The sequence below is a fragment of the Cicer arietinum genome, chromosome 6 (assembly GCF_000331145.2).
Source record: "Cicer arietinum cultivar CDC Frontier isolate Library 1 chromosome 6, Cicar.CDCFrontier_v2.0, whole genome shotgun sequence".
Classification (NCBI taxonomy): Eukaryota; Viridiplantae; Streptophyta; class Magnoliopsida; order Fabales; family Fabaceae; genus Cicer; species Cicer arietinum.
Window position 1 is genome coordinate 29,548,073 of NC_021165.2, and position 27,887 is coordinate 29,575,959.

Genomic DNA, 27,887 nt, shown 5'->3' on the forward strand with positions numbered 1-27,887 from the left:
ATAATCTCTAAACAAATTAATTACAAATATTTTTCAAAAATAATATAAACATCAACTTATATTTCCTTTTGAAAGAAGGAAAAAAAATTTACCAATAGTTTGTGAGTTATCCACAACCAAAAATACTGTGTTTGAGTTATCCACAACCAAAACCAAGACAGTGTATTTCAATAATGTTTTTTATACAACATTCAATCATTTTGTGCTTTGAGAAAAAGCACAAAGAAATGTTAAAACTTCAATTTCTTTTTTACCAAAAATTTTTTTTTATTATAAAAAAAAAAAAATTCAAGCTTCACCCACACAAGATACATTCTGCTGCACATTCACAATTATTAAAATTTAAATATCAAACAATTTTTTGGATCCTTTATATTGGACTCGTTACTTAGGAGAAAAATGAATCTACTAAGAAATTAAAATAATAATCATAACAAGTTGAATAGCTACTTAAATATAACTATCATTTTTCCCATATAATAAATAGCTTTATTAGAACAAAACTTCACAACCCTTTTTGTTTCAAAGATCATTGGTCGCCTTTAAGCTGTTTTGGGAATTCAACATCTTTGAACGAACAAAATGGTTTGAGACAAATATATTATTCCGTACTAAGCCAATCAATATATTTTGGCATTCTACTTTCAGGGACCGTATTACGTCACCAGTCTAAATAAAATTTGTAATATAGAACAAGTACAATAAAATAAAACTTGTAATATAGGCCCATCAGTTTTCAACTAACAAGCACCGGGAATCAAAATTTTGAGAGAATCTCCCTCTTCAAAAGATCATATTAATTAATATTTCTACCAGCATTATTATTATTTTCAATAATATTTCTAACAGCAACATGCATCAACAGTTGCCATTTAAAATTCTAGCCTAAATTAATAATATATTAACAGAACACTTTCCCAGGGCTATACGTTGATATAATTCAGGGATCTTTAGTTATTATATATCAGGTTCATGTCATCGACCCAGTGTTGTAACATCTTCAATCTCAGGATATCTGAGGTTGAATGGGTTTGAGGAACTCACTTTCTTCCCCTACAAGTGAACACACATTTAGTAAACTCTGGAGCAGGGTCAAGAATCGCCAATTCCAATTACGTAAACCCAATGTTCTAAAAAACAAACCAGACATCCAACTGGTAAGACCTCCAAGCTTTAAACAGATTGAACAAACCGCTCAAATAACCTAACCATAGTGTGTCTGTTCATGGTTTGTCGGGTTCAACTGTCCGTTTACTAAAACATTGTGTAAACCATCAAAGTATATGAAAAGGAACAAGGAAATAAGAAAGTAGAACCTATTCACAATTTCCAGCGCTCATGTATGAAATACAGGCTTTTGCCACACTATTTTTCTATGTCTTCAGGAATGATGGATTTCCCCAAATAAACCTGTTGCATCTCCTCCCTCCAAATCTGCAAAGATAGCACTCCAATGTGTGATTCCCGTTATCAACACATAACAAATCACACTATTTAAGTTTACCATTAAATATTGGTTCATATATTTTTCAGTTATTTAGAATTTAATACTTAATAGTTTTTACTAATCAAAAGTAAATTGTCTTGGTTTTCCAAGGATTGATCCTTTTAGTTTAACATATTATTGCATTGGTGTCTGAAGGACTATTAGAATGATGTTACTCTAATTTACAAAGCATATTTTCTTCAAATAATTTATATAATTTAATAAAATTTTATTTCCAACACCTTAGCAGTTCCGATTTGTTTATATAAGCATATTTTAATCATACATGAAAATTAATCAAACATTAATTATTAAACTCAGTGACACGAGAAATTAACAGCAAAGAAAAAGCTATATGTAGTGTAACCATTAATGAACCCATACCGTGTCACGGAATTCTAATCGAATGTGAGGAACGTTTGTTCTGTGAATGTCATTTCCATTCGGCCCTCTCTTGTAGTATTCCTTACCAATCCAATGTGACTGAAACAAGACACCGATCAGTTGAGAAGAATACAGTTATCTTTGCAACTATATTTTTTTTACGACACTTTACAACTCTATTAAATAGCATAAGATTCACATTTATATAAGGGAAATAATATACCGTAAGAAAGTACAAATAACGAAAACATCCAAATTATAGGAACAGTTTTCTTCCACCTGCACTCTCATGTTTTCCACTAAGTATGAGAATGACTCTTTGACTGACTTCTAATAAATAAACTGACAAGTATCATTCTTGTGTTTCTTTAAAAAATTGCTCATACTAAATAGCCTCATTCATGATATAAGACCTACCTACCATCATAATCATTACACCTTTTAATGTTATACTAACACTCCAAAAGAAGTATATGCATGATTCATGTGGTAACCCAGTATGGATTCAGAAATATTGTTTCATTTCATAACATACAAGTGAAAATTCCAAGTTGACCACTCCAACTTAGGGTTGTGTTTAGGTCCTCAAACTACAAAATAGTGCAATGCAAACCCCAAACTTTCTGAATTGTGCATTTGGACCCTTTAATATTTTTTTTTATCCTTTCATATTAACATCAAACTAATAATGTAAATAGCCATTTTTTAGTTTCTTGAATCTAGAACCTAAGTTCAATGGGGTAAAGTAGTAAATTAAACTTTTCCCATCAAGAATCTTTGTAACCTATGACCTCTTGATGTGGGCGACAAATTTTGTTGTTTTTTAATGTTGAACAGAAAATTCATCTAAACGGCTACAAGGCACACATAGAGATGCAGATAACGGAGAAAGACAAACAAATAAAGACTTTATTTTTATAGTTTGATATAATGTTGAGGATAAAAGACAAAGCACTGCACTTATTTATACTAATACTAGACTCTTAAGAATTGAAATAAAAGAGGGGAATGTAACATTAATATTAAAAAAGATATTTAGAAACTAATCGTATTGGATAATCTAAAATAAAAAGTGGTTCCCAGAGATAATTTAAAATACTCTTGAATGAGACTAAAATTTGAGAAGATATATTTTCCATATCAGGTAACAGCTAAAAAAATTCAGTTTCAAATACTTCGATGTTATCAACACATGGTTCATTGACCCATATTTTGCTCAAGATATAAATAAGTAACTATATGAGGTTGCAGAAAATAATTTTTTTATTCCTTTTTTTTTTTTTTTTGCTACAAATAATTGCTTCACAATTCTGAGAATGAAAATTTCAAAATAAATATTGAACATGAATGGAGTACAATACATTAAGATAATCATATTGAGCATTGATATTGTGCATTAGGTCATGCTCGTCTAAGACAACTCTTTGTGGATTTCGCTGAGAACATGTAAAATAAAACATAAAGAATGTCTTGGTGGCAGAGGATTTCATTCACGGGAGAATCAGATAAAAAGTGTACCTTTAAAGCATGTGAGAAACCTGATTGATAAACTGAATTTCGGGCAATTTCACATAAATCACATGAGCTCAATTTCCACACCTGTAAAGGAAGAACATGTCTAAATGGTAAGCATTGTCAATAGGTAGAACACATGTGCACAGGTAGAGAGAGAAAGAGATCTCACAGAAGCAGCTATACTATACTCTTCAACCAACGGTTCCTTTGTTAAGTGAATTTGGAGTGGATCATCAGTAGAAAGTGATACATTCAAACCCCGCAAGAAAAACACAGGAAAAGGGTTTCGATGGTAGTCTAAAAATAGAGAGTTATTGCTCAGAGGAGACATTGCCAGTCCAATCTGTAAAAAAAAGAGTACCCACCTAAAAATAAGTAGTTGTTGCATTTATCATAACCAAGTAATAATCAGTTAATAATAGAGCCAAACCTGGGCCAAATAATATAAATATTGAAGCACAGGCGATTTTCTCAAGTTGATTCCATGGGCAATGTTATGAGCCGTAAGGAAGGTAGCAGCAAGGTGGTCAATATCACCAGCCTAAAGACAAAATGATGCCATCAGGTTACCACAGCACAATTAATTAACACAAAATATACTCCAATATATACCTCTCCAGAATGAGGACGGAATTTGATTGTAGTCAGTCCCTTTGATTCACGAAGCTGGAAATATTATAATATTAGAACAAGTTAAGTGTCGAAACAAAATCAAAAAGTACAAATATTCATGAAGTTAGAGGCATTTAAAGCTTGAAATACATGTTGAAGGTGGTTTGTGGTCACTACAGAAAGCAAAAACAACGTGCATAGACTATACTGATAGTCAGATCAGAACTGCTAACATAAAAACAATATGATATGGGAGATATGCAAGTGCAGCTTAAGCTATTACGAAGAATACATTACTAACAGAGGTTAAAAGACCATCCCCAGTCAATTCCCCTTTTGTTATTTTTTACACCTTTTTGTGAACTAAGCGCCCAAAACTCCAGCAACAATTTAGAGTCATTCTGGTGAAAAATTACATACCTTGTTTAAGGTGTACAGATTTGCGTAACAGTAATACACATAGTATGAATATGCCGGATTAAATACATTAGTCCATTGAACAGGCGTGGGCATGTGTTTTGTTGGTCGTCTTTCAGGTTTGCTTTCATCATCCACCAAATCCAACCCAACAACCTTAAAAATGAAAACAAATAACAACTACTAAATGATATTATTAAATGACAATGACTGATACTGCATAAACAAACTTGTTTATGCAATGCATAGTTATAGGGCATTTACACTCCTTTAAATGCTTTATTAGTGTATAGGTAATAAAACAGTTCTAAAAGTAGCCATAAAGGCAGAATCCGTACAGTGTAGTATAAAACTAGTAGAGTCACTAATTCAATCCTTAAAAAATAGTGTCATTAGTTTGATCCTTGATTAATAAATATAATAAAATGGTCGTTCATTTTCAATCTGTTGCTTCAATATCAAACTGATCCCCATCAGAGGATTAATTTTATGTCATAAGTGAAAAGATGGGTCATTACAAAATATTTATTATTCAGGGACCAAACTGTCACTTGTATCTTCGGAGAAAAGAAAATGGATGTTTAACTTCAAAATTAAACAATACTATAGAATGGAGATAAAGACCAAACCTGTTTCAAGAAAACATGCAGCTGAGGATGTGAATCAGGGTCAACAGTAACCTCAAAAAGTGGAATGAAGATATTGTCAAGCATGTTCTGGAATGAGGTCACAATTCCCATTTCCTTGTACACATTATACAATCGGGGAAGCTGCAAGACAGATATTTATAAGAACTGGCATCTAATTGACAAAAAAAAAAAAAACAAAATCTCTGAACAAAATAAACCATAAATGGAAAAGTTCCTGAAAAACTACCAGATACTAAGAATCCTAAAAGGAACATCAACAGAATGATTTACAGATTTGGAATAATGTTTAACCTAAAAATCTTAAACTCAATGTGAAGAGACAAGCACCAATTATAAAATGAAACTTAAAACTGTGAAATTGACAACTATAGAGATTACTGATTTATGCAATTGCGGAATTAACAGTTAACAATAAATTTTCATTATACCATTCTAACAAATAAAACTAATCAGTGATTTAAGCAAATGACTAGAGAATACCTGAATCAACCAAACAACATTCTCACTGTACAAATCATTATTCACTATCCAACTGGCTAGTTGGTCCCACTCACTTTGCTTCCTCCCATATATTGATATTCTATATTCAGCCATCTGTGAACGAATTAGGTACAAATATGCATGAGTTAATAACAATATAGGAGGGAAATGGGAAACCATTATAAATAAATAATGGTAAATTATTATTCACAACAACCAAGACTTGTACCATTAGGCAGGGAAATGGAAAACCATTATAAATACAAACATGAACAAACGCCAAATCTATTCCTTATATTTGTAAGAAGGAAAAAAAGCAACAACTGCCTTAACTGGTTACTACTAGTTTTTCAAAGGTTAAAAAGAATGAATAAAAGATTATTACAATTATAAACCTACCAACGATTTGAAATGCTTCCAGAGAATATTGTAACAAGTGTTATGAGCACAAATACTGAGGCTAAAGAAAGGCATCGCCAATAACAATTGGAAAAAGAAAATTTTAGTAGATATCTTTGTAATGCAATTTAACAAAAAGTGTGTTTTAAAATAATTGTACACCCACAAGAAAGTTCTACTACCATCTGCCTTAAACGGAACTTATATAAAGATTACATGTGTATGAGCCAATGTGGCACATTCAAGTTGGAGGCATTAACATGAGTAAAATAGAAATAAACCAGTCCAAGTTTATGGTTAATGATAGAAGCTAAGAAGCCCAGATACAGAAGATCATAATAAAAAAAGAAAAATTATGATCTGTTAGAATTTTATATTTTCTAAAATGGTCAAAGAAATTTTAGATAATGATTCAGTATAACTATAGCACCTGATATTTACTGGCACCAAGATCAGAAAACACTTGCTTTGTGAGCTCACCGAGAAAACGACCTAGTCAATGTGAGCAAAGATGTTAATAAATTAACATAACTAGTGACAATAATCTCCAAAATGAGCATTAATACATTTTTATTATAGCTAGGAACTGTTTTTTCAAGTCTTTCCACTTTTGCTTTCTTCCACTAGTTCATTAACCCACAGGTGGCAGTTGACTTAAAAACACAATCTTAAACCATTTTCAAACTGACCAGCATGGCTGTTTAAAATTCAAAATTCAAATTCAAACCTTATTATACAGTTTTCAACAAATCTTATCCTCCTACCAGAGTAATCCATGTATAAAATATTTCCATTTGTCCCCCTTGCACCTCATTGACCCAAATAATAAAATGTACAATAAATAATACATAACAAGAACTTCTGGTGCATCCATCTTATGCAAAATTTAGTAAATTATATAATATAATCAATTCCTACAGGTATAAAATAGTATCAGATAATATAACTTTCTGGCTTCATTAAAATAACCTCCATAACTACAGATTATTACATACGATAGGACGTTATGGCATTATCTAATTCATGTAGATGACCCAACCTTAGCATGAAATGACTTCATTGTTTTTGTAACTATAAAAGACCATATGGACTCGATCTATAAAATATATTCATTAGATTGCAAAAAAATCACCGGACCAGAAACCTGCCAAGCGTTTCTCTTGTCACTTTCTTCCAAATTGTGGAAATATCTCACAAATCTATATTGAACCTTAGAACATTTTAGTGTATTTTAGCTGATCTCTTAGAGCATCCCAAATGGGGAATGCTTTACCTATTAAGGAGTAAAACGTGTAAGCTACCCCCAATGGCGAGTGAACAAAGAGAGTACCTATTGAGGAAAGAGGCTTCTACAAAAAATATATATAACATACTTTGTGGAGCATATTTGGGAACTTTTAGAACATGATAATCACTAAAGTTAATTATTGTTTTAATTGTATAATTTTATCTATTTGTCGTAGTTGTAAATATATAATATAATTGATGAAAATTAGCAATATAATTCATAAAATATAATATCAAATTGGTACCATCCTTTGTGAGTTCCCTGAAATTAAGAGATCAACATCAATTCCATGATTATTATCTTCATTCAGATTAACCATCTCTCTTGTTTTCCTTTTGAAACCCTCACTTCCTGGTTCATGTCAGCGGCTTTTTTGACATCACTGCCCCCATCCTCGTCCTTGCTTTACGCTCCCAAATGTGCTATTTCACAACTATTTTACCATCGACAATCATGCAACAACTATTTAAGAAGCTTTCCAGCAAATGAACAAACCAACGACAACCTTCCAAGTGCACTCATGTGTATTTCCTTTTATCTTTCCTCGGCACCATTGTTTGTTTAGATCTTCTATTGTCTAAGACTTAAAAAATGGGAAACCAAACCATCATCTTTGGCAACCTTTGGTCATCCAAGATACAATGCCACTAGTGTCAACACAACACTAAAGCCTGTAAAGATGTCTTTCTATTTAACATTGAGTAAGGGCGTGTATAGCCACCAACCACTGGCATCTCACCTCATTGTCCTCTCTGCATATCATAAAATAGTATTAGACAATATAACTTTCTGGCTTCATTAAAATAACCTCCATAACTACAGATTATTACATACGACAGGACATTATGGCATTATCTAATTCATGTAGATGACCCAACCTTAGCATGAAATGACTTCATTGTTTTTGTAACTATAAAAGACCATATGGACTCGATCTATAAAATATATTCATTAGATTGCAAAAAAATCACCGGACCAGAAACCTGCCAAGCGTTTCTCTTGTCACTTTCTTCCAAATTGTGGAAATATCTCACAAATCTATATTGAACCTTAGAACATTTTAGTGTATTTTAGCTGATCTCTTAGAGCATCCCAAATGGGGAATGCTTTACCTATTAAGGAGTAAAACGTGTAAGCTACCCCCAATGGCGAGTGAACAAAGAGAGTACCTATTGAGGAAAGAGGCTTCTACAAAAAATATATATAACATACTTTGTGGAGCATATTTGGGAACTTTTAGAACATGATAATCACTAAAGTTAATTATTGTTTTAATTGTATAATTTTATCTATTTGTCGTAGTTGTAAATATATAATATAATTGATGAAAATTAGCAATATAATTCATAAAATATAATATCAAATTGGTACCATCCTTTGTGAGTTCCCTGAAATTAAGAGATCAACATCAATTCCATGATTATCATCTTCATTCAGATTAACCATCTCTCTTGTTTTCCTTTTGAAACCCTCACTTCCTGGTTCATGTCAGCGGCTTTTTTGACATCACTGCCACCATCCCCGTCCTTGCTTTACGCTCCCAAATGTGCTATTTCACAACTATTTTACCATCGACAATCATGCAACAACTATTTAAGAAGCTTTCCAGCAAATGAACAAACCATCGACAACCTTCCAAGTGCACTCATGTAGACGTATTTCCTTTTATCTTTCCTCGGCACCATTGTTTGTTTAGATCTGCTATTGTCTAAGACTTAAAAATGGGAAACCAAACCATCATCTTTGGCAACCTTTGGTCATCCAAGATACAATGCCACTAGTGTCAACACAACACTAAAGCCTGTAAAGATGTCATTCTATTTAACATTGAGTAAGGGCGTGTATAGCCACCAGCCACTGGCATCTCACCTCATTGTCCTCTCTGCATATCGACCCCACCCCCTTCCAACAAATTTTGCTTAATTCTGGATGTTAGTATCCACCATTAAGCCAGCCAGCATTCACCTTTCAGGCTGCATCTATAATGCCTCTAATGCCAGTGATTTCTTCAACACCTTTGTCTTAAATGTGATCTAATGTCACTTATGTCCCAAATAGAATATGCCCATACTGACCTTTGTCCTAGACCTGGTGTGAGTGTGACCCCTTCCCTTTATTCCAGATGTAGTTTAGCACCACTGATCTACAATCCCCATACATTCATCCTGATCTCCATCCTCAAACCAACTAGTGCCAGTCATATTCTCTTTCCATCCCCATTCTTGGCTTTTTCATACCAGTAAGTCATCAATTATCAAAACTTTTGGAGACCAAAATCACCCATTTAACAAACTACAGATACAACTAACCCAATTTATTTTCATCTACTTCGTTTCAACAAGTGGAAACACAGGTTTGAACTTCGAAAGTTGAAGGAATGGGAGTGATTTAGCAAATTGGCAAGTGAAACATTAACTATTTTTGTTTGCGAGCTTTCAAACTACTTTGTCCATTGTAAGAAATCAAAATAACAGAAAAATTTGCACAGAATCATTGGTGAGTTCAGAGGGTGTTCTTTATTGGTTGGTCTGTACCGACAACCAGTTTTACTAATCCAGTAGATATCATCATTAAACATCATATATCCGATCATGGTGATGGTGATGGTGATGGACTGGTAGTGTTTGTCTATTAAACATTATATCATTCTCTTGAGGAAGAAGGGGTATTTTTGACATTTTGGTTGTTTTGCTCACGAGACAAAAAAGTTGTTCTTTGGTTTAATGAGCAAATATTTTGAATTTTCTCCTTGTACGTCACTTCTTATTTTGTTCTATTTTATGAATATTTTTAAATCAAACATAAACCAGAATTTTGTGCTGCTCAATCTCTTATTTTGAGAAATCAAGCAATCCTGACAAGTCTAGTACAACTATAAATAGCGATCACCGTGTCGTATTTTGTAGCACATCCAACACATCATCGAGTACATATCTGTTTACCTTATTTGTGCCAAATTGGCTATGGTTAAAAGCTAGCACAAAGTTGTGATGACTTCAAATGTGTCATACCAAAAATAAAAAATTACCTTGAATGAGATTATCCTGCTTCAAGAATATCTCCCTGAGCCTACTTTGACCACAAGGATTGTATTTAAGATTGAACTTGTCAAAACGATGAAATGTACTTTTGTCTGCGTGGACATCCAAAAGGTCAACATTGAGATCATATCTGTTAAAATAAGTTCAAAAACAAGATTAATAAATGAAATTTATTTCCAGCAAATTTGAATCATAATAATAGTTACAATTTAAATTATAGAAGTTCATTACCCAGTTAAATCTAGACTCTCAAAAACCTCTTTTAACGTCAGATATGTTCCATCTCGAAATATTACAACCTGAAGAATGTTAAAATATACAATAGTATTCATGTCACTTCCTAAAATATAATTTAAATAATCTTTAATATAAAAATCATAGAGCAATGCATATGATATTTACTTTTGCATTTAATGACAGCATGCAATCATTTTGAGCATCCCTGTAATATTTCCCATTCCATTCATAGGTTGCAGAAATATAATCTTAAGTACATTATTACATTTAATGCTCATTAAAACATGCCAAAACATTTATATTTCAAAAAAGAAGTGAATTTTTTATATTATCTTCTTCCTTAAGTTCAATGTTGACATCCGATAAAAAAAATAAAAAGGTTACTGCAAAGTATGTATATTGCAGGGACAAAGAGTTTCAAACTGTCACCTCATCAGGCTCTTTCCTCAGCTTTGACTTTATGAATCTTAAAAGATGTTTCTGATTCATGCATGCTGAGTGGTGGACATGTGTATCCACTTTTCTAACATTATAGAAGTCTCGGTGTGGAGCACTTTTTTGGGCGAGAAATTCCCTATCCGCATTGAGCATCAAATGAAGATTGAATTTCTGAATACACACACAAATTCTTATCTGTAACTCGAAACAAACATAGGCTGCAGTATATTTTTTATGTTCAGTAATTTTGATATGTATTTACTTGTTCTAGAAGATTAAGCCTGTGATGGCATAAAGATCTGATATTCCCTGCTGCTATAACTCGAAGTATATGATGAAGGTCAGTGAAAAATGTAGTTGCATCGGCAACAGGAAAAAGCTCTTCTTTGGCTGCAAGTAATAGATAAACACGCATAAAAAACCCAGCTACAGGGGTATCATCAAAATTTGCAAACATGCTCCAAATTTAACTTACAGTCTCTATTTGGATATACATGAATAACTCCATCCTCCATTTCAAAGTAATGCTGTGGCACAACAGAGATGACACTCATTTAATCAAAGGAAAAAATGAGGAGATCCAACTTTTCCCAGGTTGAAAATATAAAAATAACTTACATCAGATTTCCCTTCTGGTGTGTAAAAGAATGGCTCTAGGTTAGGTTTTGGAGTACAGGGGTCAGATATAACTTCTTTCTCCCATGGAGCAACTGCTTCTTGAAAAACATATCTTTTCCTCATTTCAAGGCATTCTTGAAGAATCACATAGGATTCAACTTCATCAGATGATGGAGCCTCTGAACAGAAAATATAAAAATTAGTGTTAGCAAAATGATTTTCTAGAATTGCAACTGTTTTCAGCAACAAAAAAATGTTTGAAGGAAGTGGATTGTGCATGCCATGAGAAAACCATCTAGATCAATATGTTTGCATTCAAGAGAATGACCAATATCTCACAGTTCATACCCATAGGAGTAATTTTCAATCGAGCAAAAATTTCTTGCTCTGGCTCTTTCCTCAGAATGTCAGCTGCTATTGGGTCAGGCTGCACACCATGCAGGTCACCAGAAATACTATGAGATCGGATCATATTTGAAGCAGCGATTGTCATCTGCTCTCCATTAGTATTAACATGATTAGGCAAAGTCTCGTATGGATTTTTACCTTCTCCACCCTGCACACAGGTGATTTCAAATTCAAAATCAGAGATAATTCAAATTCAATACTTTAAAGCATATTGAAACTTGCATTATGTGGTGATCAAAGCATGGCGGAATATTAACAGGAAAAATGTTAAAATTGTAAGCCCATGGGAGGAGGAAGGGCAGGGGAGGTATTAAGAAAGAGGGGAGAAAGAAAGATTGGGACAGTTTCTTATCATCTCAAGAGTAAGCTTTCTTTTTATACAGAATATCAAATGTATGGTAAACTTCATTCGACGGGTGCATTAAAGACTTACTACATTTCCATTTGTAAGCAAATATGTAGTATCCAGTTTGGCTCCATCTGTCAAATTTTCTTCATCATCTGATCCCTCTACACTTTCAAAGGCACTGGCACTTGCAACGGGAGACTTGGGAGAAGTCGGTCTTACAATATTTCTTATAAATGAACCTCCGTTCGCAGATTTTCCTGTAAGATAAATATATATCAGTCACAAAAATTATTGAGATTCACATTTTCAGTTAGACAGGTCATGCATTTATGCAGGTGTTGAATCAGAAAGATGTATAGTACAAAGCAAATGCGGCAGTAATCTAACATGAATGCTTTTCCACCCTTTTCCTCCAAAGCCATGTGTTGATGCTACTCTACTACAAAATAATCCTAGCACCTTCACAGTTAAAAACAGGAAAGGATCAGAAGTATACTTTATTTCTACGGATTACGGACACTTGGGCATACTAATAACGATTAAACAAAGCATAAAAATCATAATTCCTTAAAGAAAACAACGATCTCTACAATAGTGGTATAGTTGAATTCCAGCTGTGTTGGCAAAGGAATGTGGTCCAGGAAGATTGACCCACCAAGAGAAATTATTGAGAAAGGGAATAAACTTTATATCATCTAATTATTCCAATGCTTCAGTTTATTCCCTTATACTTTCTTCTCTCTTAGACATCGGTTTTCCTTTTGAAAGTTATATGATTTCTATTTTATCATCCATTGGCTCTCTAGCACCGACACTTCTGATGGAAGACTTGTTTGATGTCTAACAATTTTCAACACCAACACGACACTGGCACATGCAATCGACGTGTGTGTCAGCATCGAGTCTAGTGTCAACTTCGGTGCTTCATGGTCGATCGGAGACTATTCGTAATAAAACGAAAAGTAGAAAAGATGTTTACAAATTACAATTCACCATCGCACTAGCTTCAACAATCCATATGAACTAAGAAACAAATTGAAATCGATAAAATTACTTACTTATATGAATATTTTTTAAATGATTTCAATAATTGATGGAAGTGAAGACATGTAAAGAAAATCATGCCATTAAAATTTAGATTTCTTTACAGCTAAAATTATCTTAATTACATGAATAATTTTTTAAATGATTTCTACAACTTTAGTCTTTCTTTTCTTTACAGCTAAAATTATCTTAATATAATATCAAATAAATGAATGAATTCAAAATAGTGTTTATAATATTTTCCTTCGTCATTCATCGAAAAAAGAAAAAAGAATTCGTTCATCATGTAAACTTTTCAACTCAATAATCAGTAACATAACTCAATTTCATCAAAAAAACTCTCAAATAAGTGAATAACAATACCTTCACGGAGTGTTTGCAACCGAGGTAACCCTGCCGGAATCCCTTCGACGTGCATCGTTCCATTACCGTCGAGTCCACCAGAAATGGCCATAACATCCGGCAACGAAGCCGAGAAGCGCTGATAACTGCCGTTCATCCTCCTCTTAGAACCACCGCGCCGTTTCTTTGAATGCAGCGGAGAATCGCCGCCGTCGGAACCGCCGTCAAGCTCAACCGCCCGTGCGAACTCCATAAGCTGCGCTAACGTCTTGCGGTGCATGTAGTACGCCGATACGGCAACGATGGAAGCTCCGACGAGCGCTGCCATAGCCAAATGCACAGCGTGCGCATCCATTGAATAATGAATTAACTTTCTCTCTCTAAGTTATTTTCTCTATCTATAACTGAAATCGTTTTTCAGGTGTGGAGAAAAGAAAAAGGAGATATAAAGAAAAACCCTACTGAAAAAACAGTGACTAAGTGAAAGTGATGGTGGTGTTATGATTTATACGATATGGTGGGGAATTATGATTTAAGATATGGTAAGGAATAATGATAATGATATTTATTACTAATTAATAATGTTAAGTTATGGGTAGAATATAATACCAACACGTTGTCAAAAAATAATAATACAAACACAAATTATACCAAAAAAGGAATACAAACACAAAGTACGTGCTAGCTCTATGATAAATGGAGGCAAGTGTGGTGTGACTGCTTATCAGGTATTTTATACACCACATCATCATGACGTGTATCCCTCTTTATAATTATTATATTATTTTGTTAATCCATTATTTTATTATTATTAATTAACATAAATTGGTCCTTGTTGCTTAAAAAAAAATTATTTTAGGTTTGCAAATTTTTTTCCTGTTTTCATTTTTTTTTTCGTTTCAATCTTTGTAAAATTAATTTTTATTGAATCAATTTTTACAATATATAATACTTAATTTTAGTCTCTCAATTATTAATGATATAAAAATTTGTAAAGATTTCAATAAAAATTAATTTTATAAGATTCAAAATAAAATAATAAAGACAAAAAAATAAAACAAATATTTAAAAAGATAAATATGAAATAAAAAATTTGATTTTTTATTATTATAAATATTTAAAATAGTGTATATTGTAATAATTAAAAATAGAAGTAGAAAAAAAATAATGTTAAAATCTAAAAAATAAAATTATTTTAAAATTATTTTTTGGTTAAAGGTAAATCATTTTTAAGTATTTCATCATTAATAGATATTATTTATTCGGAGAGAATATACTCACTTTTTCTTGAGATATACCGTGCTCAACTAGCATATACTTTTCCTATTTCTGTTCTGGAATCGAATACTTTTTGTATTTCAATCATAAATAAAAATGCCTAACTTTACAATAATTATTTTTAGATCCTTTCACAAAAAAGTATTTTTAGGATATTCTTTTTTAAACAATTTCAATATACCACACTCGTCCAGAGGCTGACATTGGTGTCTACAGAGGCCACCAGCTTTTTGAAATCTTATTACTACATACTACTAATAATAAAAGCCATAATCTTTTTAGATGAGAGAAATTAGTGTGAAATGATATATATTGCGATTGCAACATATTTGGATATCGCATGTTTTTTATGTCAATTGAGAGCTTGACAACTTTTTTAGAATTTTCTTATGAATAAATAATTTTTTTTTAGTAATAAAAGTATATAAAAAAGGCTATGATTAAGAATAACTATTATTTTCTTGTGAAAGGAATAATTAATTGATATGAAAAGAATAATTAATTGACTAATGCTTAAAAATTCTAAATATTAAAGACGGTGGACGATACTCATAGAAGTATAAGTTAACGATTTTTTTTCACAGTTTAGATAATGACTTAATTGATATTAATTTGATAATATAAAAATAAATTAATATGTCTCTTTAAAACTCAATTTATCTCGAATTAACACTAAACATATTACCGTCTAAAGTATAAAGATGGAAAAATTCGTTAAATTATACTTCTGAAGAGTATTGTTGATTAACCTTAAAGTTTCAAGTAACTTTTAATTGTCTACAATGGACCATCCATCAAAGTGGATAAATCTTTTGGATAAAGTTGGTCACCTCAATTATCTAATGTTAATTCCACTCTTGCACTCATCAATTAAACACTAACTTGTTGATTCCATTTTCTCTTATATTTAGAACCGAAAGGAGTACATGAAATAAAAACTAATCAATAATCATTTCCTTCACGATCTTCCACTTCCTCAGAGTCCTTAATTTGGTGACCAATCTATACCAATCCGCCCACAAATGTAGCAAAATGTAGGGTGATTTTCATATTTTAAAAAAGACATAAAACTCTTTTCTTCGACAAGTAATCACCATGCCTCTTTTAAGAGGTTTCCTCATGTTAATGTTGACTTTAATCTTAATAAATTTCATAAGTTTTTTATTCTCACATAATAATATATTTTTTAATTTTTTTTATTAGATTTCATATTTAGGCATATAATTTTTTTAAAATGAGTACATCAACGTTGACACGGTCAAAATCAACGGCAATCCATCTTTTGCTAAAGAGAATAAAGTTAAGGGACAACATTGTTATTTTTAAATAAGGGGTCAAAATCACATAATTATGAAACTTAGGGGCAATTTTTAGCCTTTTGAATAAAAACCTCATTTATAGAGCAACACAATGGCCTAAATCCAAGAAGATTTGAATTATTAATCCCTATATTTTTCTGAATAAAAAACCTTGTTTATAAACACCACAAGATTTGAATCCAATAGGACTTGGTTTATAATAAGAGAAGAATATGTTGAGACAAAATCTCAATTTAATGTTTTGATGATAACTAAACAAAAGGTTAATTAAGAATTCTAATTATGATTCTAAACGTTTTGGTATTTAACATGTTTATTTGAGTGTATTAAAAAAGATAGGTCTCAAGCAATCCAAAGCAGATCTCATTAAAATCAAGAAAGCAAAAAACAGTGAAACGAAGATCGATCTTGACTTATTGTTGAGAAACGAAGAACGATCTTCGTTTATGGCAGAAACAAGAATAACTAGTTTCCTTGTGAAAGATTGGACCCTAGAAACATTATTCATCTCATATCTTCATCTAGAATAAGCAAGGATCAATCTAAATCATATTTGTTCCAGAATTCGAAGAATCAAAGACATTCTTCATTAAAAGTATAAAACAAGATCATTCTTCAAATGAGGCAAGTGCAAGTACAAAGCTACAAGCTGTAAAGTACACTATTGATTGTACTTTTCTAGCCCTGCACACGTGACTGAAAAGCAAGCACTCAACTTAGACAACTGACATAACCACAAGTACAAGTCAGCTCATCATCAACCAATTCGAAGAACGATCTTAGATGTCAAGAACGTTCTTGGATTCAGCATGAACTCTCTTGTTTTTTGGCTGATCTTATCCATTCACTTACTCATGACAGCTGGCCTACTTTCAATGGTTAAATGAGTTGTCATAAGCTCTCTTGAAGCCTATAAATAAAGCTTCACGATGAAGAACAAATCAGAGCTTCAAGTACTAAGAAATCCATTACTCATTTCAATCATACTTGAATTTCTCTTGCTCACATTCAATGAATCAGTTCTGATTTTTCTCATTCGATTCCTAGAATCATTCTCGTGTTTTTCTTTATCAAAGAATCAGATCTCAAACAAGAGTTGAGACATCTTAGATTCTAACAAAAACAATCTCATCATTATTGTAAAACTCAAACTATAAGAGTTTAGTATAGTTTGGGTAGATTGTAAGAAATCCTATCAAGGTTGATAGGTGACTTGATTGAACTCCTTTATAGGTGAAAATGTTTTAACTTTGTAGCAGATCAAGGTTGATCTAAATTAGGTGTTGTAAAACCAAAAAGGTTCTTTGTTTTAAACACTTAGTGGAAAATCTCACGGTTGTGAGGACTGGACGTAACCCGGGTTGGGTGAACCAGAATATATCCTTGTGTGATATCTCTATCTTTATCTCTATTTACTTTATGTGTGACAATCAGATTTCATATTGATAACATTGATATTGTTGTTTTATACTAACCAATATCAATCTTCGTTATAACCAAGATCAATCTTGAGTTGAATTTTCAATTTTAAGCAGGAATTTTTTAAAAGGGGCAATTATAATTCAAACCCCCCTTCCTTATAATTGGAATTGTTACTTAAATTGGTATCAGAGCTCGGTCTCTAAAGTTGAGCACCTAACAAGTGTTAGGGGAAAAGATTCAGGAAGAAGAAGTAATGTCAAAAGCCAACATGTGCTCAATGGAAAACTTAGAAAATAATGAGGTGATCATTTCTAAACTCTGTCCTATTTGTGAACAAATGAAAAAAGAATTTGATAATCTCTTATGTGATTAAAACATTCTTGTTCAAAAATATGGTTTATTAAAAGAACAACTCAGTAAAGAAAAGGAAGAAAAATAAAAAGCACAAGTTATGAATGACGAACTAACAAAGGTCATTCAAAGCCTGCAACAATCTAATTTAAAAATATTTGAGCAACAAAAGATTCTCAATGAGATACCCATACAAAATCATCTTCAAGAATGTTTTGAAACTAAGGAAGAAAATACCTCTTTAAAAATAGAAGTTCATAAACTAAAAAATGACTCAACCAACTTGATAAATACCACTGAAACTTTTCAAAAGAATATGATATTTGAAGAAGATATATTTGACAAAAATGATTTACGTTTCAAAACTTCTAAAAAAGAAAAGCTTTATGAAAACACTTTTGTGTCACAAAAGAAGGATGAGAAAGGTAATATAAGATGCTCTTACTATAACAAAATTGGACATCTTGATTACATATGTTTTTACAAAAAAGGGATAAAAAATTCAAAGCAAAACGATTTCCAAAAAACGAATAACGTTCCTCGTTTTTTCATTCATGTGAAGAACGTTCTTGTCTCATATCAAAACTTTCTCCAAGAAGAAAAAAGAAGTATTCTTTTTGTTCAAAGAGTGGTCATGTTGAATGAAATTGTTATTATAAGAAAAAATCTTCTAGAAGAAGATATACTAACCATCAAGGACCCAAACAAATATGGGTACCAAAATAATTACTAACTTGTGATGTAGGAACATCATCCAACAATCAAGAAAGAACATTGATACATGGACAAGGCATGTTCAATACATATGAATGGAAAAGTATGGTGCCTCCTCTATTTACAAATATTTGGAAAGTCTATAACCTTTGGAAACATTAACAAATCAAAGGTACATGTATCATCTTATTTCGCTTCCATGTATGCGCTTATTATCATGTTCAAAATTAAAATGTTGTCTCTTGTAAAAGATGACAAAGAGCATAGTGGCATTTTCCTTGTATTATGATTTTTTTATAAAAAAAAGGATATTAATTCTTTAAAATTCAGGGGGAGTTTTCAGAAAATGTTATTTTTCTTAAAACTGGAGTCTACTCATTGTTTTCAGTGTGTAGTATACATTTCCTTTGTATTCCCCAACCTTTTTGTGTTGACAAAGGGGGAGAATTATTTTAGATTTTATGTTTAGATTTTATGTTGGTTCAAAAATCTGAAGCATATTCTGAGGGGGAGCTTTTAAAGCTCTCTATGATTAAAATTAGAACTGGAGTCTACTCATTGTTTTCAGTGTGTAGTATACATTTCCTTTGTATTCCCCAACCTTTTTGTGTTGACAAAGGGGGAGAATTATTTTAGATTTTATGTTTATATTTTATGTTGGTTCAAAAGTATAAAACAAGATCATTCTTCAAATGAGGCAAGTGCAAGTACAAAGCTACAAGTTGTAAATTACACTATTGATTGTACTTTTCTAGACCTGCACATGTGACTGAAAAGCAAGCACTCAACTCAGACAACTGACATAACCACAAGTACAAGTCAGCTCATCATCAACCAATTCGAAGAACGATCTTGGATGTCAAGAACGTTCTTGGATTCAACATGAACTTTCTTTCTTTTTGGCTGATCTTATCCATTCACTTACTCATGATAGTTGGCCTACTTCCAACGGTTAAATGAGCTTTCATAAGCTATCTTGAAGCCTATAAATAAAGCTTCCCGATGAAGAACAAATCAGAGCTTCAAGTACTAAGAAATCCATTACTCATTTCAATCATACTTGAATTTCTCTTACTCACATACAATGAATCAGTTCTGATTTTTCTCATTCGATTCCTAGAATCATTCTCATATTTTTCTCTGTCAAAGAATCAGATCTCAAACAAGAGTTGAGACATCTCAGATTCTAACAAAAACAATCTCATCATTATTGTAAAACTCAAACTATAAGAGTTTAGTATAGTTTGGGTAGATTGTAAGAAATCCTATCAAGGTTGATAGGTGACTTGATTGAACTCCTTTTTGGGTGGAAAGGTTTTAACTTTGTAGTAGATCAAAGTTGATCTAAACTAGGTATTGTAAAACCAAGAAGGTTCTTTGTTTTAAACACTTAGTAGAAAATCTCACAGTTGTGAGGACTGGACGTAACCCGGATTGGGTGAACTATGATATATCCTTGTGTGATACCTCTATCTTTATCTCTATTTACTTTATGTGTGACAATCAGATTTCATATTGATAACATTGATATTGTTGTTTTATACTAACCAAGATCAATCTTCGTTATAACCAAGATCAATCTTGATTTGAATTTTCAGTTTTAAGCAGGAATTTTTTAAAAGGGGCAATTATGATTCATACCCCCTTCCTTATAATTGGAATTATTACTTCAGAATGTTCATAAAACCAATCCTTATTGAGCTTACAATAAGCATTATTTGCTAGAAAGTGAGCAACCCAATTACCTTCCCTATAAATAAAAAAATCGAAAGAAGATACTAAGTTCAGTAAATTTTGAGTACACAATTCTGTGTATTTGCCCCAATACACACAAGGAAACACCTTTCTCCTATCATCCTTCACCAAAATTTCAGAATCTAATTCAAACACAATCTTACTATAACCTTGGGCACGAGAGCAAACACATTGGCTTGAATGAAACCATAGCTTTCATCGTTGTTGCATCTTCAAAACCATTTTGTTGAGACGAAATATCTTTTTGGATTGTTTTGAAGATAACAAAATTACTTGATTAAAATTAAAGATTCTTATTATATTTATTACCTATCTGTGTACTTGATTGTATTTATTTTTATTGTCGAGTTATGAAGTCATTGTCGATTAACCATATTATGAGACAAAGGAATCCTCCAAAGTATATTCATCCTTTGGTTGAAACTGATACTTTATCATGGTCAAGCATCTCAATTATAGTCAATATGCACAAAGAAATATCAGGGAAATCATTTTAGAAACTAAGAGTAAAAAGAATAAAAAAGACATTTACATTAGCATTTGAGGATGGCTAATCCACAAGTGATAATGACCATTCTTTAGTAACCATCCTAACAAATTGACAAAGAGGTCTATGGTACAAAAGGTGATGTACTTTAACGTGAGGATAAAATCTAAAGGTCAGTTTTGCAATTAAAGTTAAGTCTAAATGGAAATCATCAAAGCCTCCAATTGATATAGCTTAATGCCCTATACATTTGAAGCTTTAAGACATCTATAAATAGACAATCATTCTTCTTCAAACATTAAGAGAATCCAATTGCAATCGAGATTTAAGTCGTTCAAAACTTCTTATCCATTTTCTCATACACTTTTTCTTAATCTCAAATAGATTTTAAGGATCATATTTTTTAAAGTATATCTTGCAATAGAGTTGTATTTTTTATCCTACTCAAAACTAAACTCCCTAATTGTATATCCTCGAGTGTATCTTGAGTTATTTTGTAAAAGCTTGTGAAGCTAGTGAAGGAAATGGACTTGTAAGCCTGGTGAGACTAAGAAAATACATAGCAAAAAGTGATACCATCTTATGACGTACCTTAGAGCTCAAGGAAAAAAGCTCAGAATTATGAGGATTGGATGTAGTCCAAGTTAGGTGAACTAGCACAAATATTGTGTGCACTTTCTCTAAACTCTACTCTCTCTTTTTTATCTCTCACACATTTCACATACTTACCTTTACAAACTCTAACACACACTTATTCTATATTAGGTGATAGTTCTTCGTATTAACCAAAAATTCTCATTTCTAAACTTAAGAGGATATCCTTTTAAAACTAAAACTTTAACATTGTCACTGTTCTCACTGTTCAACCCCCTTCTAGTGATAATTTTGCTACTTCACATTATTCTTATAGGTTAATGTTGCCATAAAAACACTAGAAACATCGCAAACAACGATGCCAAAACCCTAAAATCCTGATGTTGACAAGTTTGGATGAAAATTGATTTTGATAAAATCTTTTCGCGAAGGGAACCATTTGCACACTAAATCAACCTATCTTCTATGTTGTTGTGATTTCCATGGAATTGGGGCGAGCACAACAATATTTATACTCTCTCAAAGTGGAAATGGATTTTCCAGTCGAGACTTACACCAATACAACAATCTTGTTAAACAAACTATGATTTCTAGCTAAAAAATTTCCATATATGATTAAGGTTATGATTTCTACTCTATCCTTGCTAGCTATTGTAAGAAATTGAATAAAACAATTGATGAAGGACTCATCCAAATGGTTGAAATTTTTTATATTTTAAGAGGACCTAAACCAAATTTGGGTTACCCAAATACAATCCTTGAAAGTTTGATAAATGGTTTCAAACTGGGTTTCACATCTAGGGTATATTGATGGGTATTTAACCCTTTTATTACAAAGCTAAGTTTTGATATACAATTATGAAGGATTCACCAAAGAAATTAACCTTACTTCAGGGAATGTTGAGATTCCAAACAATTCTACAAATAGAATCAATAGTAGTACTACTTGTAGGATTTTCTCTAGCTGGAAAAACTCAATCTCTGATAACTTTGTAGCCATATGTAATTGAATAAATTTCATCTTAGTTTCACTTAAATAATAAAAATCTGATGCAATAGAAGAAGTGAGAGGAACTTGAATTATCTAAATAGTTTCAAAAAGAAGAAAAATTAAGTTGATGCATTTTTAATTCCAAGTAAAGATATCACTACGCCAAAAATGACATTTTATAGCGCGTCTTTTACAACGCTTATTAAATACAAGCGCTGTTGTAGAATTTTTACAAAATAACGGAGGATACAACAACGCTTTTTTGACAAGCGCTGTAAAAAAAGCGTTGTTGTAGGGTCATATAGGGTCACATAGCGCTTGCACATAATGCTTACAACCCTTTTATAACGTTTTTTTGTAAAAGCAATGTAAATTGAAGAGTTCTCACATAGCTTTTACAACGCTTTTTGAGCGCTTTAAACACAAGCGCTGTAAAATGTAGCGCTCCCACCTTATGTTACATGGCTTTTAAAGCGTTTTTTATAAAAGCGCTGTAAAATACATGCATTTTCATATAATTAAATGACCTATTAGAGTGCTTTTTATACAAGCGTTGTAAAAGGCTTACACTTTAAATAAAAAATCATTCACTTTAAATAAATAAAAATAAATTTAATATGTTGTCCTAACCCTACGAACCCTCACAACCACATGAAATTGATTCAGTTGATGATGGTTTATATCTTAGAGATAATCATGATGAGGGAATTTGGATTAATCTATCGTATCGTATCGTTAATGGACAAACAAATGTGAATCCCATCAGGAAAAGAAGAAGGACATCTTAATGTGTTTAATTGTTTTATATAAGCCATGTAATAGAAACCGAGTTCATGTAATTTTACTGTTTGATCTGCCAGAATTGAGCATTTTAGTATTTGGCTTGAACTGTATTTGATTTTCTGCTTATACTTATTTGATTTGCTACTTATACTTATTTGATTTTCTGCTTATACTTATTTTCTGTTTATATTTAGTATTTTAGTGTTTAATTGTTTTCTGCTTATACTAAGTTCATGTAATTTAAGTGTTTGACCTGCCAGAACTGATTTTATGTTTATATTGAACTTGAAAAAACTTTGTTTGAGTACTGAGAATTTTTCTTGAACTTTAACTGATCATCCCAATATGATCTGATCATGTAGTTTAGCATTGGTATATATATATATATATATAAGTATTTAACTAATTATTTGGAAGAAAAAAAACCAATCCAAATATAGGTATTTTACTAATTATGTATCTAATTATTGGCGATGCTACCTCACAACCTTCTCGCCCCCCTCTTTCCTCCCATTGAAAATCTGACGAGTTTTTACCTTCCGTGGGATTCGAGCCCGATACCTAGGAGATAAGTACTGTCTCCACACAGACCCACTACCAATTGAGTCGCGTCTTTTTTTGTAACACCCCAGCCATTACTGTTATAGGCGGTGCTACCTTACGATCTTCTCGCCCCCCCTAACCACTCCTTTGGAAATAGCGAGTTTTTTCCTTTCGGGGGGTGTGGAGGCGGTACTTATCCCCCAGGTACCGGGCTCGAATCCCACGGAAGGCAAAAACTCGCTATTTCCAACGGAGTGGTTAGGGGGGAGAAGATCGTGAGGTAGCACCGCTGGTAACGATAATGGCTGGGGTGTTACAAATTATTTGTTTTATACTAAGTTAAGAGGTCTTTTAAAGCGCTAGTTGAAAAAGCGTTGTAATAGGCTTTTAAAAAATAAAATAAGGAGGTCTTTTACAACGCTCTTTCAAATAGCGCTGTAATAGGCTTTTAAAAGATAAGTTAATGAAGTCTTTTACAATGCTTTTGTCAATAAGCGCTATAAAAGCCTTTAAAAAATAAGGAGGTCTCAAAGCTTTGTTTTATACTAAGTTAAGAGGTCTTTTAAAGCGCTTGTTGAAAAAGCATTGTAATAGGCTTTTAAAAAATCAGTTAAGGAGGTCTTTTACAGCGCTTTTTCAAAGAGCACTATAATAGGCTTTTAAAAAATAAGTTAATGAGATCTTTTACAGGGCTATTTCAAAGAGCGTTGTAATAGGCTTTTAAAAAATAAGTTAAGGAGGACTTTTACAGCGCTCTTTCAAAGAGCGCTGTAATAGGCTATTAAAAATTAAGTTAAGGAGGTCTTTTACAACCCTCTTTCAAAGAGTGATGTAATAGGCTTTTAAAAACTAAGTTAAGGAGGTCTTTTACGACGCTTTTTCATTGAGCGTTGTAATAGGGTTTTATATATAACAGTAAACCGCTTCAGTTTTCTCTTCATTTCGTAAACTTCATTACGCTTCAGAGTCATCCTCATCTTCATTGTACTTCTCATTGCGAACCCTACTGTCCATACGAACCATATTGCCAACCATCTCCATCTTTGTTACTATCCGTACCAACTCTCACTCAAATACTATCCCTAAACCCTAAACCCTAAACCGCTTTAGTTTCATCTTCATTACATAAACTTCATACGCTTTTTTCCTTTCATTCTCCTTCTCATTGCAAACCCTACGAACAACATTGCCTTGTTACTAACCCTCATTACGTAAACTTCATATGCTTGTTTCGTCTTCATTCTCCTTGTCAAACTAACAACATCGACTGTGGGTACTATATATTGCGATTCATGAAGGAGATTGTTGATATGAATCAAACTATAAACCCAGAAATGGTACAGTATTTTCATTATTTGATTTTCATATATAAACTATGCATATATTTGATTCTAACTTATTTATGTTCAATTTTTATATTGCACAATATTTTGACAATTCCAGTCCAACATACTCTGAAAGAGATCTAATTGAAATAAAGGAAGACTGGTGTCAATATGTGATTGAAATGAAAAATTATTTGATTTGCTGGGAAATGGCATGCTGCAAGGGATAGTTATATGAATATACGGTAGTTATGTTTCGTGTAGTTCTGATAGTTATATGTATATGAATAGGGCACATTTGAAAAGTTGTGAATATGTAGTTATATGAATATGTATATAGTTATGTGTTATTGTCAATATGTGAATATGTATATGAATATGTTGTGAACTGATTGTGTAAATATGTAAAGTTATAAAGTTAAATTATAAAGTTATATAATTATGTTATTGTGTACTGATTGTATGAACTGATTCTGGATGAAAATGATTTTGGAAAAAAAATTAAAAGACAGCACTGTAATAATTGCATAATAATGCATCTATTTAATGCACCTTTTACAGCGCTTTTTCAAAAAAATGTTGTAATAGGTGCATAATAATGAATCTATTGAATGCATCTTTTACAGCGCTTTTTCAAAAAAGTGTTGTAATAGGTGCATAATAATGCATCTATTGAATGCAGCTTTTACAACGTTTTTTTCTTCCAAAAAGCGCTGTAAAACGAGTATAACAAGCGCACAATATATCTAACTATTTTATAGCGTTTGTTTATTTTAAAAAGCACTGTTGTATCTTTTTTACAGCGCTAGATGCTACAACGCTTATTTTTTTGAATAAGCGATGTAAATGACTTAAAAAAAACGCTGTAAGATAGATTTTTCGCATAGTGTATGTTCCTTGATTAAGTCTTTAACCAACTTTACATGAGATTATTTAGACTACCAAATTTAAAATTTAAATATATTTTGAAGTGGGAGCTAGTTGTCCTTTCAAATATTGATAGAGGTTCCATCACCCACATTCCAATAACATGTGCTTTCGAGAATCCAAAAGACTTGTTGAATGTTATGCCAAGTGTAGCTAGAATAATACTCCATTTTACTATGGAAAAAAGAAGAATCAAGATAATATGCGACCTTAAAAATATTAACAAATAAATAATTATGGTTAGTAAGTAATCTTCAACCTTGTATAGCCAACAAAACTTCATTAAAGGCATATATATTATATGAAATCCCATGCCACCATCATTATTAGGTGATAGTGTAGGTTTTTTTAATAGCACATGCTCGCAGTTATACAATATCAATAAAATGTATTATTATATTATATAGTATTTTCAAATATTAAATTTAAATCATAGAAATATTTATAAGACTTTCTACTCATATAAATATTCATATAATAAATATAGAAGATAGATGTAGAGAAAGTAATCCTCATTTGTGTCTTGCCCATTTGAGGGTCATTCCTACCTAGGTGGGTGACACAGGCAAAGATGAAAAAAAGTGGCATAACATGTGGAAAAGGAATTTTAACTGGACTTTGTAAAAAAAAAAAAAATTGCACAATCACGCATTCGAACATCGACGATCGTCTGATCAAGATTAAGTAGCCTGTAAAAATATTTATTTTAATTTTTAGTTTATAATTTAAGATTCAATTTAAATTTTAAACTGTCAAACCTTAATTTAATGACCATCATTGTTTGAATGTGTGATTGAGAGATTTCTTTAACTATAGAGAATCTACATTCGTGAAAAAGACTTTATTTAGAACTTTTTCTGATTTTTATGCCATGAGTTTTTATTCTAAAAAAATTATTTGAAATTCAATTCCTTTTTTATTTACAGAAAAAGGACTTAAGTCCAAATAAGAAAAATAAACTAAGAAATAAAATGAATGATCCTGAGTGTGTATACACCAAATATATGATAAGAGTTTTCTCTAATGTGTTACAATTAAAGTTTCTCAAAAACAGACTATAGTTGGTAAACTAGCTAACACATCTATTAACCTCCCTTTAAGTAGGACAAACTGGGATATGTCGATGCAACGCTAATAAAGCAAAAATGTTTTATTATAAAAATAATGTAAATTTTTTTTTCTTCTATAAATTTACAATCCTATTCAAAAAGTATCAAACATTAAATGAGTACATCTTTTAAAAAGGATTCAAACTCAGATTCATTACATTGTAGTTTTATCTCCTTCTACAAGACTCAATCCTCGTTAGTAATGTAAATTTTTTTTATATATATTTGTATTTAATCAAATCATATTATATTAATTCAAGGAGATCTAATTAATAAAAGACTAATATACAATTTGTGTCCTCTTATTTTATCAAATCTATAATTTTGATTCTTTTATTTTTCTAATAATTTTGATTCCTTGATTTTTAAAATTGTTGATATTCAGTCCATATTGTTAATTTGAATTTTCAATTTGATGATATGACAATCATTTTAGTGATATATATATATATATATATATATGACTTTAAAATTTTTTGAAAATTGAAAAACATCCATTTTTAATAAGATTCTTTTTGTTTTAAAAAATTAAAATTTTAATTAAAAACATATGTTTTTTAAAAATTACTTTTTAAAAAAAA

At 31.6% G+C, this 27,887-nt stretch overlaps 1 protein-coding gene across 2 annotated transcripts; it reads right to left on the reverse strand.

The window, feature by feature from the left end:
* Positions 1 to 757: 757 nt before the first annotated feature.
* On the reverse strand, positions 758 to 14,203 carry LOC101500140 (AMP deaminase). 2 transcript variants are annotated; one of them, XM_004506671.4, is made up of 20 exons: positions 13,730 to 14,203; positions 12,407 to 12,579; positions 11,914 to 12,121; positions 11,566 to 11,744; positions 11,423 to 11,474; positions 11,210 to 11,337; positions 10,939 to 11,118; positions 10,504 to 10,571; positions 10,260 to 10,402; positions 6,374 to 6,435; positions 5,545 to 5,658; positions 5,044 to 5,184; positions 4,418 to 4,570; positions 3,998 to 4,051; positions 3,816 to 3,926; positions 3,555 to 3,728; positions 3,389 to 3,469; positions 1,871 to 1,969; positions 1,317 to 1,434; positions 758 to 1,053 (listed from the first exon to the last, which is right to left on the reverse strand). In XM_004506671.4, exons 1-19 carry the CDS (start codon positions 14,061 to 14,063, stop codon positions 1,366 to 1,368), a joined length of 2,523 nt encoding a protein of 840 aa, XP_004506728.1. In that variant the 5' UTR covers positions 14,064 to 14,203; the 3' UTR covers positions 758 to 1,053; positions 1,317 to 1,365. The 2 variants fall into 2 exon arrangements, with proteins under 2 accessions (XP_004506728.1, XP_073226180.1); XM_073370079.1 differs by having other exon boundaries at positions 758 to 1,434; positions 13,730 to 14,202.
* Between the last annotated feature and the right edge of the window lie 13,684 nt (positions 14,204 to 27,887).